The following is a 13,180-nucleotide window of genomic DNA, read 5'->3' on the forward strand; positions in this document are numbered from 1 at the left end:
TTAACAGGAATAAAGTGCCTCATATTTAATGTCAGATGTCATGATATCTCTTTTAGGGCTGCTATGATAAAATAACACCCCAGTATCTCCTCTCAGTATTCCAAATTCACAGACTTCCCTACTCTATTTCTTCCCTCAGAGCCCACAACTTCCATTAAAGAAACTGGAACTTCCAGAACTATATTCAAAACTGGTGAGACTAAAAAGCCCATAATTTGGGGTCATCTAGATTAGGTCTTTTAACTTTCGTTGAGGGTGTTTGTGGTTTTTATAAAGACACTGCAAGTGATTCAATACAGGTTTGTTATTAGGGAGAAATCCTTTTTGAAAGGCTACTTATTCTAAAATTGAGTCTCCCTTCATCGAGGCTGAGGATGGGATGGGATTTTCCCATTTTGTTACTAGTATCACCAGCATCTGAGCTGGAAGCCAGATAGTTTTCTGTGTGTACGTGTGTGAATGTGTGTGAGGTAGGAAAGTGCCCCGTGGAACCAGGGTGCATGCATGCATGTGTGTATATGTATCTTACAATTGGCTTTCCCAATATTTTCTCCAACATCTGAAGTTTCAACACATTTAAATCTTTTTTCTCTCTTCTTATGTACCTCACAGTAGGCATCACTTCAGCCCCAGGGAGGCAAGCAGGTGAGCATCAAGAAAATGCATCTAGTTTCCCTTGTATCAAATTTGTAGTTGTGCTTGAAGTTGGAAATATTTTCTATGTGCTTTGGTTATGAATTTTTGAAAGCAGGCAAATATATATAGTTCACCATCAGCCTCATGCTCAGAGAGAGATGTATGTTGCAGGAAATAAATAAATACATAAATACAGCATATCCCTTTAAGATTTGGGTCCCCTCAATCCCTTTGTGTTTCAGGCACCTCTGTGGTGGCGCCTAGCACAACAATTGCCCCTGGAAGTTTCAGCACAGGTGAATCCACTGTGTGGTGGGGAATCCTTTTATGGGTGCTTGCTATAATATCTTCCCATTGAGTGTTTCAATGCAGAAGCATCACCATTCCATTTCATCCCCCCTGAATCTTTCCCGTTCATGTCCTTCCTCTGCCAGCAGCCACAACTTCTCCTGGAGCAAGTGAAATGACTGGGGTTAGAACCACTTCAAGTAAGCACTGACAATCCACTACCTCCTTCCCAGTAGACAACATTGCCTCAATCACATGTAGTATTTGTATTTCCTGTAAAGAGTCTTTTTTGAACATAGATTACCAGATAGGCAGGATATTACCTAAATGACTAAAGGCCTGACACTCAAATTCCTTTGTTTTTCTTTCTTCTGTTCCAAGGAGACTTCACCATTAAGCTAAGGCACTGAGAATCAGTTGTGTGATTGGAGAGAAATGGTTTTATTTCTCTCATTGATATCTAAAGGAAATAATTGAGTTATTGAAAGTTTTGTCATTTAAGTTTTCTGTGAGACAGAAATGGTGCATGGAAAACATATATATGTTAAATCCTGGTTCTAGAAACCTCTGAAAAGAACTTCTTGGCACTTTGAGAAAACACATAGTTCCCACACCTTCATGATATGACATGTTCATTCTCATTATGGGTAAAGAATTCAGATTTTGATTCCTATCACTTTCTAATTCCAAGTTTCAATGTGGTAGCCACTGGCAAAATGCTTGCATGTGAAAAATCTAATACTTAATAAACAAGGATGATAATAGTAATAAGCATATCAATCATTTATTATTAATTTCAGTTCTGACTGTATACTTTTTGAAATTAAATTTAAATAAATTATTCCAATTAAGAAACACTTAAATTTCAATTAAGGACAATATGATTTGAAAATATTTTATCTCACCATTTAACAATTAAACTTGGATATTGAAGGTTTCCATCATGTTTACAGTCAGAAGGATTTCTCTTCTGACTTAACAGTAAGTGACAAGACATTTTGAATTAGGCTTATTGCACATCTTGACATCCACTTAGCTCATCCCTCCTCCTTAATACTCAATTGATTTTGGTTTTCTTTCCATCTTTAAGAGACTACAACTTCCCTAGGTGGAATTGGCACCACTAGAACTGAAATAAAATCAGGTAAATATTTTGCAGTATTCATTATTTATTGTTGTATTTTGATAGATTTCTTAGAGGAAATATTTTTTAACAATAAGTTTTTAAGTTACAGAAAATTTGCATTGATTATGCAAATAATCGCTTTAATGTGGAGTGTACTTTTAAATTTCTTTTAAGGCTGTAATATTTCAGGGGAAACAGAGGTTCTTCTTAGATTTGGATTTGTAAACATGTGGGCCCAAATTTCCTGAAGGCTTTCCCTTCTTAGAGACTAACTTCAGGGTTCTAGGCCTCTGGAGCTGAGAGCTATAGTAGCTTATCAGCTCTGAAATGATTTCCCTTTGAGAAGAGCATAGTCTGCATATCATCATAGTGTTGACTTGTATTCAGCACAGAACCCATTAGGTTGTCATGTTTTACTTCAGAGATAAAAATTCAAAATTTTCTTTTTTCTTCTTTTCTCTTTCTTTCTCATCCTTCTTCTTCTTCTTTTTCTTTTTATTAGGAGCCACCAATGGAGCACCAGGAAGTAAGACAGGTAGATTTCAGAAATGCCTCTTTTTTATTATTATACTTTAAGTTCTAGGGTACATGTGCACAATGTGCAGGTTTGTTACATATGTGTACATGTGCCATGTTGGTGTGCTGCACCCATTAACTCATCATTTACATTAGGTATATCTTCTAATGCTATCCCTTCCCCCTCCTCCCACCCAATGACAGGCCACAGTGTATGAAGTTCCCCACCCTGTGTCCAAGTGTTCTCATTGTTCGATTCCTGCCTATGAGTGAGAACATGTGGTGTTTGGTTTTCTGTCCTTGCAATCGTTTGCTCAGAATAATGGTTTCCAGCTTCATCCATGTCCCTACAAAGGACATGAACTCATCCTTTTTACGGCTGCATAGTATTCCATGGTGTATGTGTGCCACATTTTCTTAATCCAGTCTATCATTGATGGACATTTGGGTTGGTTCCAAGTCTTTGCTATTGTGAATAGTGTCGCAGTAAACATACGTGTGCATGTGTCTTTATAGCAGAATGTTTTATAGTCCTTTGGGTATATACCCAGTAATGAGATGGCTGGGTCAAATGGTATTTCTAGTTCTAGGTCCTTGAGGAATCGCCACACTGTCTTCCACAATGGTTGAATTAGTTTACAGTCCCACCAACAGTGTAAAAGTGTTCCTATTTCTCCACATCCTCTCCAGCACGTGTTGTTTCCTGACTTTTTAATGATCACCATTCTAACTGGTGTGAGATGGTATCTCATTGTGGTTTTGATTTGCATTTCTCTGATGGCCAGTGATCATGAGCATTTTTTCATGTGTCTGTTGGCTGCATAAATGTCTTCTTTTGAGAAGTGTCTGTTCATATCCTTTGCCCACTTTTTGATAGGGTTGTTTGATTTTTTCCTGTAAATTTGTTTAAGTTCTTTGTAGATTCTGGATATTAGCCCTTTGTCAGATGGGTAGATTGTAAAAATTTTCTCCCATTCTATAGGTTGCCTGTTCACTCTGATGGTAGTTTCTTTTGCTGTGCAGAAGCTCTTTAGTTTAATCAGATCCCATTTGTCAATTTTGGCTTTTGTTGCCATTGCTTTTGGTGTTTTAGTCATGAAGTCCTTGCCCATGCCTATGTCCTGAATGGTATTGCCTAGGTTTTCTTCTAGGGTTTTTAGGTTTTAGGTCTAACATTTAAGTCTGTAATGCATGTCGAATCAATTTTTGTATAAGGTATAAGAAGGGATCCAGTTTCAGCTTTCTACATATGGCTAGCCAATTTTCCAGCACCATTTATTAAACAGGGAATCCTTTCCCCATTTCTTGTTTTTGTCAGGTTTGTCAAAGATCAGATAGTTGTAGATGTGTGGTATTATTTCTGAGGGCTCTGTTCTGTTCCCTTGGTCTATGTCTCTGTTTTGGTACCAGTACCATGCTGTTTTGGTTACTGTAGCCTTGTAGTATAGTTTGAAGTCAGGTAATGTGATGCCTCCAGCTTTGTTCTGTTGGCTTAGGATTGTCTTGGCAATGTGGGCTCTTTTTTGGTTCCATATGAACTTGAAAGTAGTTTTTTCCAATTCTGTGAAGAAAGTCATTGGTAGCTTGATGGGGATGGCATTGAATCTATAAATTACCTTGGGAAGTATGGCCATTTTCACGATATTGATTACTCCTATCCATGAGCATGGAATGTTCTTCCATCTGTTTGTGACCTCTTTTATTTTGTTGAGCAGTGGTTTGTAGTTCTCCTTGAAGAGATCCTTCACATCCCTTGTAAGCTGCATTCCTAGGTATTTTATTCTCTTTGAAGCAATTGTGAATGGGAGTTCACTCATGATTTGGCTGTCTGTCTGTTATTGGTTCTACCCTTGTGACATAGTGAAAGAGAAACCCAGTAGCAACACATTCATCTCTTGTTGGCCTGGAAAATGAAGTGCTAGGAAGTTGTTCATTTTCCATTCTTTATAGAAATAGAATGTTCTCAGGAAAGGGCTTCAATGCTTTAGGGATGCCATGTTGATCCCTCCAAGCTTAAATGGTGAGACAATGCTCTATTATTCCATTTCTATTTTTTTTCCATCTCAGGTGTCATGAGAGAATCTTCTAGAACGACCATTCTATCTGGAAGTTCTAACACAGGTAGCCTAACAAGAAGGAAATGCGTCTTACTTAATGTCAAATGTCATGCTATGTCTTTTAAGGCTGCGATGATAAAGTCCCACCTCAGTATCCTCTCCCAGTATTCCAAATTCACAGACTTCACCACTCTTTCTTCCCTCAGAGGCCACAAATTCCATTGAAGAGACTGGTACTTCTGGAACTGGATTCAAAACCGGTGAGAAGAAACAGCCCCTGATTTGGCATCATAAGTATTAGGTCTCTTAAGCTTTGCTTGAGAGAGTTCGTGTTTTATTTAGGGATGCTGCAAGTGATTCGAGATAGTTTTGCTTGTTGAGATACAATTTTTTTTTAAATCTAATAATTCTGGAATGGAGACTTACAGATTTATGTCTGAGGACGGAATGGAATTTCGCCATTTGTGTTACAACTGTCACTAGCATTTGAGGTGGAATTCAGAAAGTTTTCCATGAGACTGTGTGAAATACAAAAGAGCCCCATGGACCCAGGACACATGCATTTATATGTGTGTGCATGCTTACACATTTTCCTGCTTTTTATCTTCTCCTACATCTGATGGTTTCAGCACATTTAAAACATTTTCTCCCCTCCTTTCTATCTCACAGCAGGCATCACTGCAGCACCAGGAAAGCAAGCAGGTGAGCATTAGGGAAATTCATCTAGTTTCCCTTTTATCAAACTCCAGAAGTGCCTGAAACTGAGGACACTGTCTCTCTATGTGCTCTAGTTGTGAAGCATTGACAGCAGGCAAATGCATCTAGTTCACCAACTGCCATATCCTCAGGAGAAATGACTTCTTTTATAGAAAATAAATATAGTATATCCCTTTTAGATTCAGGTCTTCATTTGACTTACTCATTCACCATGGTCACCTCAATCCCTTTGTGTTTCAGGCACCTCTGGGGTGGCAGCTGGCACAACAGTTGCCCCTGGAAGTTTCAGCACAGGTGAGTCCACAATTTGGCACAGAGCCATTTCTTGGATGCTTTCTGCAATAATATGTCTTCCCTTTTGCTGCTTCTATGCAAAAGCAGACCATTCTCTTTCTAAATCCCGGAATGTTTTCTGTTTTTTTTTTTCACTCTGTCAGCAGCTACAACTTCTCTTGGAGCAAATGGAGTGATTGGCACTGGCCCCACTGCAGGTAAGCCCTGATGAAGCATGACCTGCTTCCCAGTAGACAAAGTTGCCTGAATCACATCTAATGCTTGTACTTCCTGTGAAGAGTATTTTCAGAACAAGCATTATCAGATTGGCAGAATTTTACCTAATTACCAAATGTGACACTCAGACTACTTCCTCTGCTTCAGGGAGACTTCAGCATGGAGCTAAGGCACAGAGAATCAGTTGGGTGATTGGAGAGAAATGTCTTTTTTTCTCTCATTGATATCTAAAGGAAGTAATTGAGATAATGAAATTTTTGTCATTAAATCTTCTGAGATAGAAATGGTGCATGGAAAACATATACAGATTCAACTCCTGGGTCTAGAAACATCTAAAAAAGAGCTTGTTGGCACATTGAGAAAACACAGTTTCCTCACCTTCATCCTCAGCCATTTTCTTTCTTATTTTGGGTAAAGAATAAAGGTATTGATTCCTTTCACTCTCTATTTCCAAGTTCCAATGTGGTGGCTGCTGGCATTTTTTTTTTTTTTTTTTTTTTGAAGAGAGGACATCCAAGCAAAGGCAATTTGTGGCCAGCCTTGAGATTGTCCCCACTCCCTCTGGCAAAATTCTTGCACATGAAAATTCTGATGCTTAAATCAATGAAAATGATAATAGTAGTGAGTATATCTATCATTGATGAGTTCCTTACTATAAACATTTTTATTAAGAGGTTTACATATCTTATTCCAATTAAGAACTACCTAAAGTCTAATTAAGAACCGTATGAGTTAAAATTATTTTATTCCCCATTAAAAAAATACACTTGTGTATTGAAGGCTTACATCACTTTTACAGTCAGAAAATTTTCTTTTCTAACTTAGTAGGTGGCAAGACATTTTGAATTGGACTCCTCTCATGTAATGATATCACGTAGCTCATCCTTTTTCCTTAACACTCAATTAATTTTGGTTTTCTTTCCATCTTTAAGAGACCACAACTTTCCTAGGAGGAAGTAGCACCACTGGAGCAGAAATAAAATCAGGTAAAGATTATGGGGGTTTCATTATTTACTGTTGTATTTTGATAGATTTGTTAGGGAAAACATTTTCTCAATGAACTTTTTATTTTGGAATAATTTTAAATTATAGAAAGTTTGCATAGATTATGCAAAGGATCTCTTTAATGTGGAGTAGAGTTTTTCATTTCCTTTTGAAGCTGTTTCAAAGGAACCAGGATTTCCTTTCAGATTTGGAACAACTTGGGCCCAAATTTCCAAAAGGCTTTTTCTTCTCTAGGACTAGCCTCAGGGTTCAAGGCCTCTAGAGATGAGAGTTACAGTAGCTGTGGCTCTGAAAGGGTTTTTCCTTTGAAAATAACTCAGTATGTGTATCATTACAGTACTGACTTGTATTTGGCATAGAAATCATTAAGATTTCACATTTTAGTTCAAGGGTAAAAATTCAAAATTTCCTTTCTTCTTTCTTTTTCTCCTTTTTTTTTCCTCTTCCTCCTCCTCCTCCTTCTCTCTTTTTCTTTTCATTAGGAGCCACCACTGGAGCACCAGGAAGTAAGACAGGTAAATTTGGAGAAAGCCTTTGATATGATCTTCAATCTTGGCAAAAATGATCAGCAGGCACATTAGCCACTGCATTAACCTTGGCCTTAGGAAAGTACATGGTAAACATAGAAAATGCCACCTCCTGTCAGTTATAGGTCCAGGAAGTATCTTTTGCTGCTCCAAGGTCCCAGGTAGACATGATGCTGGCCACATTCTTCTAAGGGTTACAAATGTGTCGCTCTGTTGATCTTTTTCTTTTCTTTCCTGCCTAGGCACAGCTAAAGTGCTCTCTGGTACAACAGTTGCCCCTGGGAGCTCCAACTCAGGTAAAGCACCAGGCTGGGAGGAACCACTGTTTGGGAAGGGCTCCTCAATGAGGTGTCTGCCTGGGTGATCCTACCATGCTTTTCTCAGATTCTTCTAATCTTTGCCCTCACTGCTATTCTTTTTCCCTTTTTCTCAGAGGCTACAGCTTTCTCTGGAATCACTGAAGCAGTAACAGTCCCAAGTAAAAATGGGAAGTTGGTGAAATAATTCTAATAATTCAAATTGATTGAAATAAATACAGAATGATCTCCTATGGAAATCTTTGTCCAAGCCCCCAAATTTCAGAATACTAGTGTTTTACTCTAATTTTTACATTTATAGACAGCAGAATATTCTCTCTCTTTTCTCTTCTACAGGATCCATGACCACTGCACTGGGGAGCCAACTCTCCAGCAGTCAAACAGGTGAGCCTGGGAAAGTATGAATAGCTGCCTGATATTTACCAGTATTCAGAGAATAAGGATACTTCTAATATGAGAGCTTACCCTTTGCTTTTCTTAATCTTTTTTGGAATGAAGTATCCTTGTTGAAAGGTGTATGAGAAATTCTGGAATCGGCCCTCTGAGTTAACAAAAATCATAATGTTTTTCTTCTAATCCTTCTGTTAATGCAAATTAAATGACATAAGTTTCTTTCTCTTAGTGATTCCACGTTCCAGTGGCACCATCTCTCACACAACTGTTGCACCTGGAAGTTCTGATACAGGTAAGTGAATATTTTCAGTGGCAGTCATCACTTGTTTAATTTCAAGGAAGAATATGTAACCCCAAACATCTTTTCTGCTTCATTTCCTCTTCCAGAGGCCAAAGCTTCCTTAGAAGCCATCAGAGTCACTGTTGTGAAATCACTGAGAACTAGGGGTCTTGGAGGTTAGCATGGCCATTGAGTTGTGTCATGAGTTTGCTTCTGGATCTGAAAGATTATCGTGTAGGGAGGGCAGATGCTCTCATCCATTCCCCTGAGCTGGCTTCTGAACCAGCCTTTTCCAATGCCTGGCCTTAGGACATAGATTTCTGGAGAGGGTAGTAGGAGCAGCAATTCCCTGGACTATTAACCCAGTGGATATTATAGGTATTACTACAGAATCTGCAGGAGTCAAGACTGGCCCAGAAGGTTGTGTCTCAGTTGAACAGATGATTAAAATGAACCAGCAATTGCTTTCCATCCTGAGCTTTAAATATTAAGTTGCTGAATGGTTTCCTCAGTGATTGATTACATGTCAAAACATTCTCAGAATCTTTTTTCCTACTTTCAATCATCAGGAACCACCTCTGGTGCATCAGATGATCAAGTCACTGGAAGTAAAACAGGTAAATATGTTAAAGAAATTATTTTGTCTCACATTTGAGGGTTTTATATTATATGTGCTAGGTAAGCCTACTGAAAGATAGGCTTCTTGAGAAAAAAGTCTCTGTTTACTGATCCCTAATACTAAACAGGGCTCAATAAATGTTTACTGAAGGAACAAAATAATTAAAATATAGGAAAAATACATAATGCAATCCAGGAGCAAAAAGGTCAGCGGAAGAACATGCTCATAGAACAGCCACATAGACAAACTAGTCTGTGTCAGTGGTGCCTCCCGGGGCTGGCCAGTGCACAGTAAGAGTGATGTGGCCCTGGAAATACAGATTTATTTTATACCTAGACCGCCTCCATGCAAAAGAATCTTCATGATGACACCACAGCCTTCTCGTTTCAGGCACTACTGGTGTGGCCTTGAGCACAACTGTTGCACCTGGAAGTTCCAGTACAGGTAGGCTAACAAGCTGAGAAGAAAACTCCCTTTCCTGAAATAAGATGGCAAAAATGTCTTTCACATTGCTCTTCTTCTATAAGAGCATCACAGTGTATTTCCCCATCCTTCTAAGTCCTCATCCTTTACGCATTGCTTCTCTTTTTCTTCCAGAAGCCACAACTTCCACAGGAGTCCATAGAACCACTGTAGTGGGACGGAAGACAGGTGAGAATTAATGGTGTGTGCGTGTGTGTGTGTGCATGCATATATGACTTTTGAGTGATAATAAATTACAATTATACTTTGCTTCTTAATAGGATAATTTTTCGAGGAGGAGTTTTCGAGGAACTCTCATCTAAGATCAGCGTTTTGTTACTTGATTTTGAATTAACTTGGGCAGATTTCCTTCTATTTCCATGGCCAAGCCTCACATATATGTCTCCGTGGCCAAGCCTCACATATATGTCTCCGTGGCCAAGCCTCACATATATGTCTCCGTGGCCAAGCCTCACATATATGTCTCCGTGGCCAAGCCTCACATATATGTCTCCGTGGCCAAGCCTCACATATATGTCTCCGTGGCCAAGCCTCACATATATGTCTCCGTGGCCAAGCCTCACATATATGTCTCCGTGGCCAAGCCTCACATATATGTCTCCGTGGCCAAGCCTCACATATATGTCTCCGTGGCCAAGCCTCACATATATGTCTCCGTGGCCAAGCCTCACATATATGTCTCTGTGGCCAAGCCTCACATATATGTCTCTGTGGCCAAGCCTCACATATATGTCTCTGTGGCCAAGCCTCACATATATGTCTCTGTGGCCAAGCCTCACATATATGTCTCTGCAAATGAGAGTGAAAGTGATAATTGTATGAAAAGTTTTCTTTTTACATTTTAGTTATCTCCATTTTAGGTATATCAGAAAAATTAATTACTGGCTCAGAGGGTTCTATTTCAGGTCAACAGAAGGCCAAAATGCACACAGATTTGCCTCGAACGATAAATTTTTCCTTGAGCACAATAATGACTGAAATGTACAGTAGTTATCCCTATAACTCTAGTCTAGCTTTATATTAAAAAGTTTTTCTATTTTTATCCTTTTAGAAGCTACCACTAGAGGGTCAGCAAAGCAAGGAACTGGAAGCACAATAGGTAAATATGGCAGGAAAGAAAGCCACTTGCCTTACTGCCATTGAATTCCAGAAAAATTGAGTCCTCTGTTGAGGAATTTGCATCTTTATTTGACTTGGGAATAAAACTATGCATGAGAAAACACAGGCTGGGCATGGTGACTCACACCTGTAATCTCAGCACTTTGGGAGGCAGAGGTAGGTGAATCACCTGAGGTCAGGAGTTTGAGACCAGCCTGACCAATGTGGTGAAACCTCTTCTCTACTAAAAATACAAAAATTAGCCAGGTGTAGTGGCATGAGCCTGTAATCCCAGCTATTCAGGAGGCTGAAGCAGGAGGATCACTTGAACCTGGATGGAGGTTGCAGTGAGAGATAGCACCATTGCACTCCAGCCTGGGTGACAGAGAGAGACTAGGGTAGCTTCTGGCAACACATCTAAACCTGGGAGTTCAAACACAGGTGAGCCAGCCAGCTGGTGAGAGTCCTCCACAGAATGATTGAGTAGTAAAGTGCCTCCCGTGGCTCTGTTATCAAGAATAGTGCATCCTTCACTTTCCTCACGATGCTAATTCCTCTCACCTCATATTTTGCTACCTTTCCTCTCTAAGAAGCTACGACGTCCTTTAGAGGCACTGGGACCACAGGAAGTGGAATGAATACAGGTGAGCACACAAGCTTCCTAACCTGCTCACTTTTCACTTAAAATAAAAACAATAGTAGCTAACACTTTCTAGCATGAACTATGTTCCAGGCACTACTACACATTTTTCTCATTATTATTTCTTTTATCCCTCATCCCAAATTGTGAGGTAAGCACTATTGTTCTCACAGACTTTCCAGATGAGAAAACCTATGGCTCAAAGATATTCACTAACTGAATGAAGATCGCACAGCGATTAAACAACAGATTTCAACTCAGGCACTCTGGCTTCAAAATCCATCCTCTTAATCATGATACTAAATCACCACTACACTATACCACTACACTCTTTTGTCATGCCTCAACTCATCTAGGACACTACAATTTCTACAACACCAATATTTTGCCCAAATGAAAATTCAACAGGTAATCAGTCCTGCTTTGTTCCTTCTTCTAGGGGTATCAGGTAGCCAAGTCACTAGCATCCAACTAGGTAAATAAAGTACCTTTGTTTTACTGACATTGAGCCCAGAAAAAGAGATGTTCTCATTGAGACTCCACCACCACCTGACATTGCACCCTTCCCCCACCAAGTTTATAGTGAGAATGGAGCATTACATTTGCAAACACACAAAATAACTTTGGAACAAGCTATCCCTGAAAATGTTCTTTTTGCATAATGAAGAATTCTGTAGTTACCTCATTCTATTATAGAATGTGCTTTTATTATAAGAATAAAATTGATATAGTAGTACCCTTCCATTTTGTTTTTAGGTACTACTGGAGTAGTCTCTGGCAACACCATCTCACCTAGCAGTTTCAACACGGGTGAGTCAATGAGGAAACAGATGCTGTTGGTTTATTTTTTTGGTTGGGGGCTAACTCTGCAGCAATGGTACATTATATCTTTTGATGATTTTCTGTTAGCCCTCACTACTTTCTTCCTTTTTATTCTCAGAAGATATAACTTCCATGGAAGGAAGCATAACCAATGAAAGTGGAATTGGCATATATGGTATATATATATGTATATATATACATATATATATATATACCCACACACATAAATATATATGCATATATTAACATACATGAGAAAAAATGAGAAATGAGAAAAAATGACAAATATATATATTATTTTTTTCTTGAGACAGTCTCACTCTGTTGCCCAGGCTGGAGTGCAGTGGTGTGATCTCAGCCTACTGCAAATTCCACCTCCAGGGTTCAAGCAATTCTCTTACCTCAGCCACCCAAGTAGCTGGGATTACAGGTGTGCACCACCACACCCAGCTATTTTTTTTTTTTTTGTATTTTTAGTAGAGATGGGGTTTCACCATGTTGGCCAGGCTGGTCTTGAACCTGGCCTCCCAATATTCCGGGATAACAGGCGTGAGCCACTGCACCTGGCCAAAGAATTGGCAACTCTTGAGTTCCTACAGATCTACATTGGGCTTTTGCCTTTTCATAGAGATATTTGTTAAACAAAGCTTGTATTTATAAAAATCATATCATTTCTCCTGGGGCCAAACCTTATACTAAAATTATAGAAAAAGAGGCTCAGAGTCCAGAAATATTCCCCTTTTAACATTTAAGCTATTACCCCAGTACCTACGGAGGCTATATAAATCCATATAGTTCTATTTAAGGCAGCAGAGATGATAGAAGTTACTCTGGAGGTTTAGATTTGTCATACTTTGGAATTTGGATGTTATAAGTTTATTGAATGCAGTTGAATACCTTTACACAAATATTGTTTTCATTTCTTTTCATTAGAAGCTACCAGTAGCACATCTGAGAGGCCAAACCCTGGAAGTGAAATAGGTAAGTGTGAAAAAGACCCCAAAACCTCTGACATTTAACTCTAAGGAGCCAAATAATCAAGGCTGGACTACAAACTAATGTGTTTACTGTGACTCTGAATTTAAAAATGGAGAGCACACTTCATGGTGACAGGATAGCACAAGAAAGGTCTTTTGCTGCTTTCAA

The 13,180-nt window shown here is 39.1% G+C and overlaps 1 protein-coding gene across 1 annotated transcript in view; it reads left to right on the plus strand.

The window, feature by feature from the left end:
- MUC19 (mucin 19, oligomeric) overlaps nucleotides 1-13,180 on the plus strand; it is a 188,895-nt gene that overhangs the window by 153,680 nt on the left and 22,035 nt on the right. The window contains 24 exon segments of the mRNA XM_054445211.1: nucleotides 140-193; nucleotides 613-645; nucleotides 879-932; nucleotides 1,071-1,124; nucleotides 2,015-2,068; nucleotides 2,553-2,585; nucleotides 4,634-4,687; nucleotides 4,830-4,883; nucleotides 5,293-5,325; nucleotides 5,581-5,634; nucleotides 5,778-5,831; nucleotides 6,783-6,836; nucleotides 7,338-7,370; nucleotides 7,625-7,678; nucleotides 7,816-7,868; nucleotides 8,035-8,083; nucleotides 8,322-8,384; nucleotides 8,942-8,989; nucleotides 9,382-9,435; nucleotides 9,589-9,642; nucleotides 10,526-10,573; nucleotides 11,163-11,216; nucleotides 11,969-12,022; nucleotides 12,968-13,015. Coding sequence (XP_054301186.1) covers nucleotides 140-193; nucleotides 613-645; nucleotides 879-932; nucleotides 1,071-1,124; nucleotides 2,015-2,068; nucleotides 2,553-2,585; nucleotides 4,634-4,687; nucleotides 4,830-4,883; nucleotides 5,293-5,325; nucleotides 5,581-5,634; nucleotides 5,778-5,831; nucleotides 6,783-6,836; nucleotides 7,338-7,370; nucleotides 7,625-7,678; nucleotides 7,816-7,868; nucleotides 8,035-8,083; nucleotides 8,322-8,384; nucleotides 8,942-8,989; nucleotides 9,382-9,435; nucleotides 9,589-9,642; nucleotides 10,526-10,573; nucleotides 11,163-11,216; nucleotides 11,969-12,022; nucleotides 12,968-13,015 — 1,197 coding nt within the window.

Source organism: Pongo pygmaeus, chromosome 10, assembly GCF_028885625.2.
Source record: "Pongo pygmaeus isolate AG05252 chromosome 10, NHGRI_mPonPyg2-v2.0_pri, whole genome shotgun sequence".
In the NCBI taxonomy this organism is placed as follows: Eukaryota; Metazoa; Chordata; class Mammalia; order Primates; family Hominidae; genus Pongo; species Pongo pygmaeus.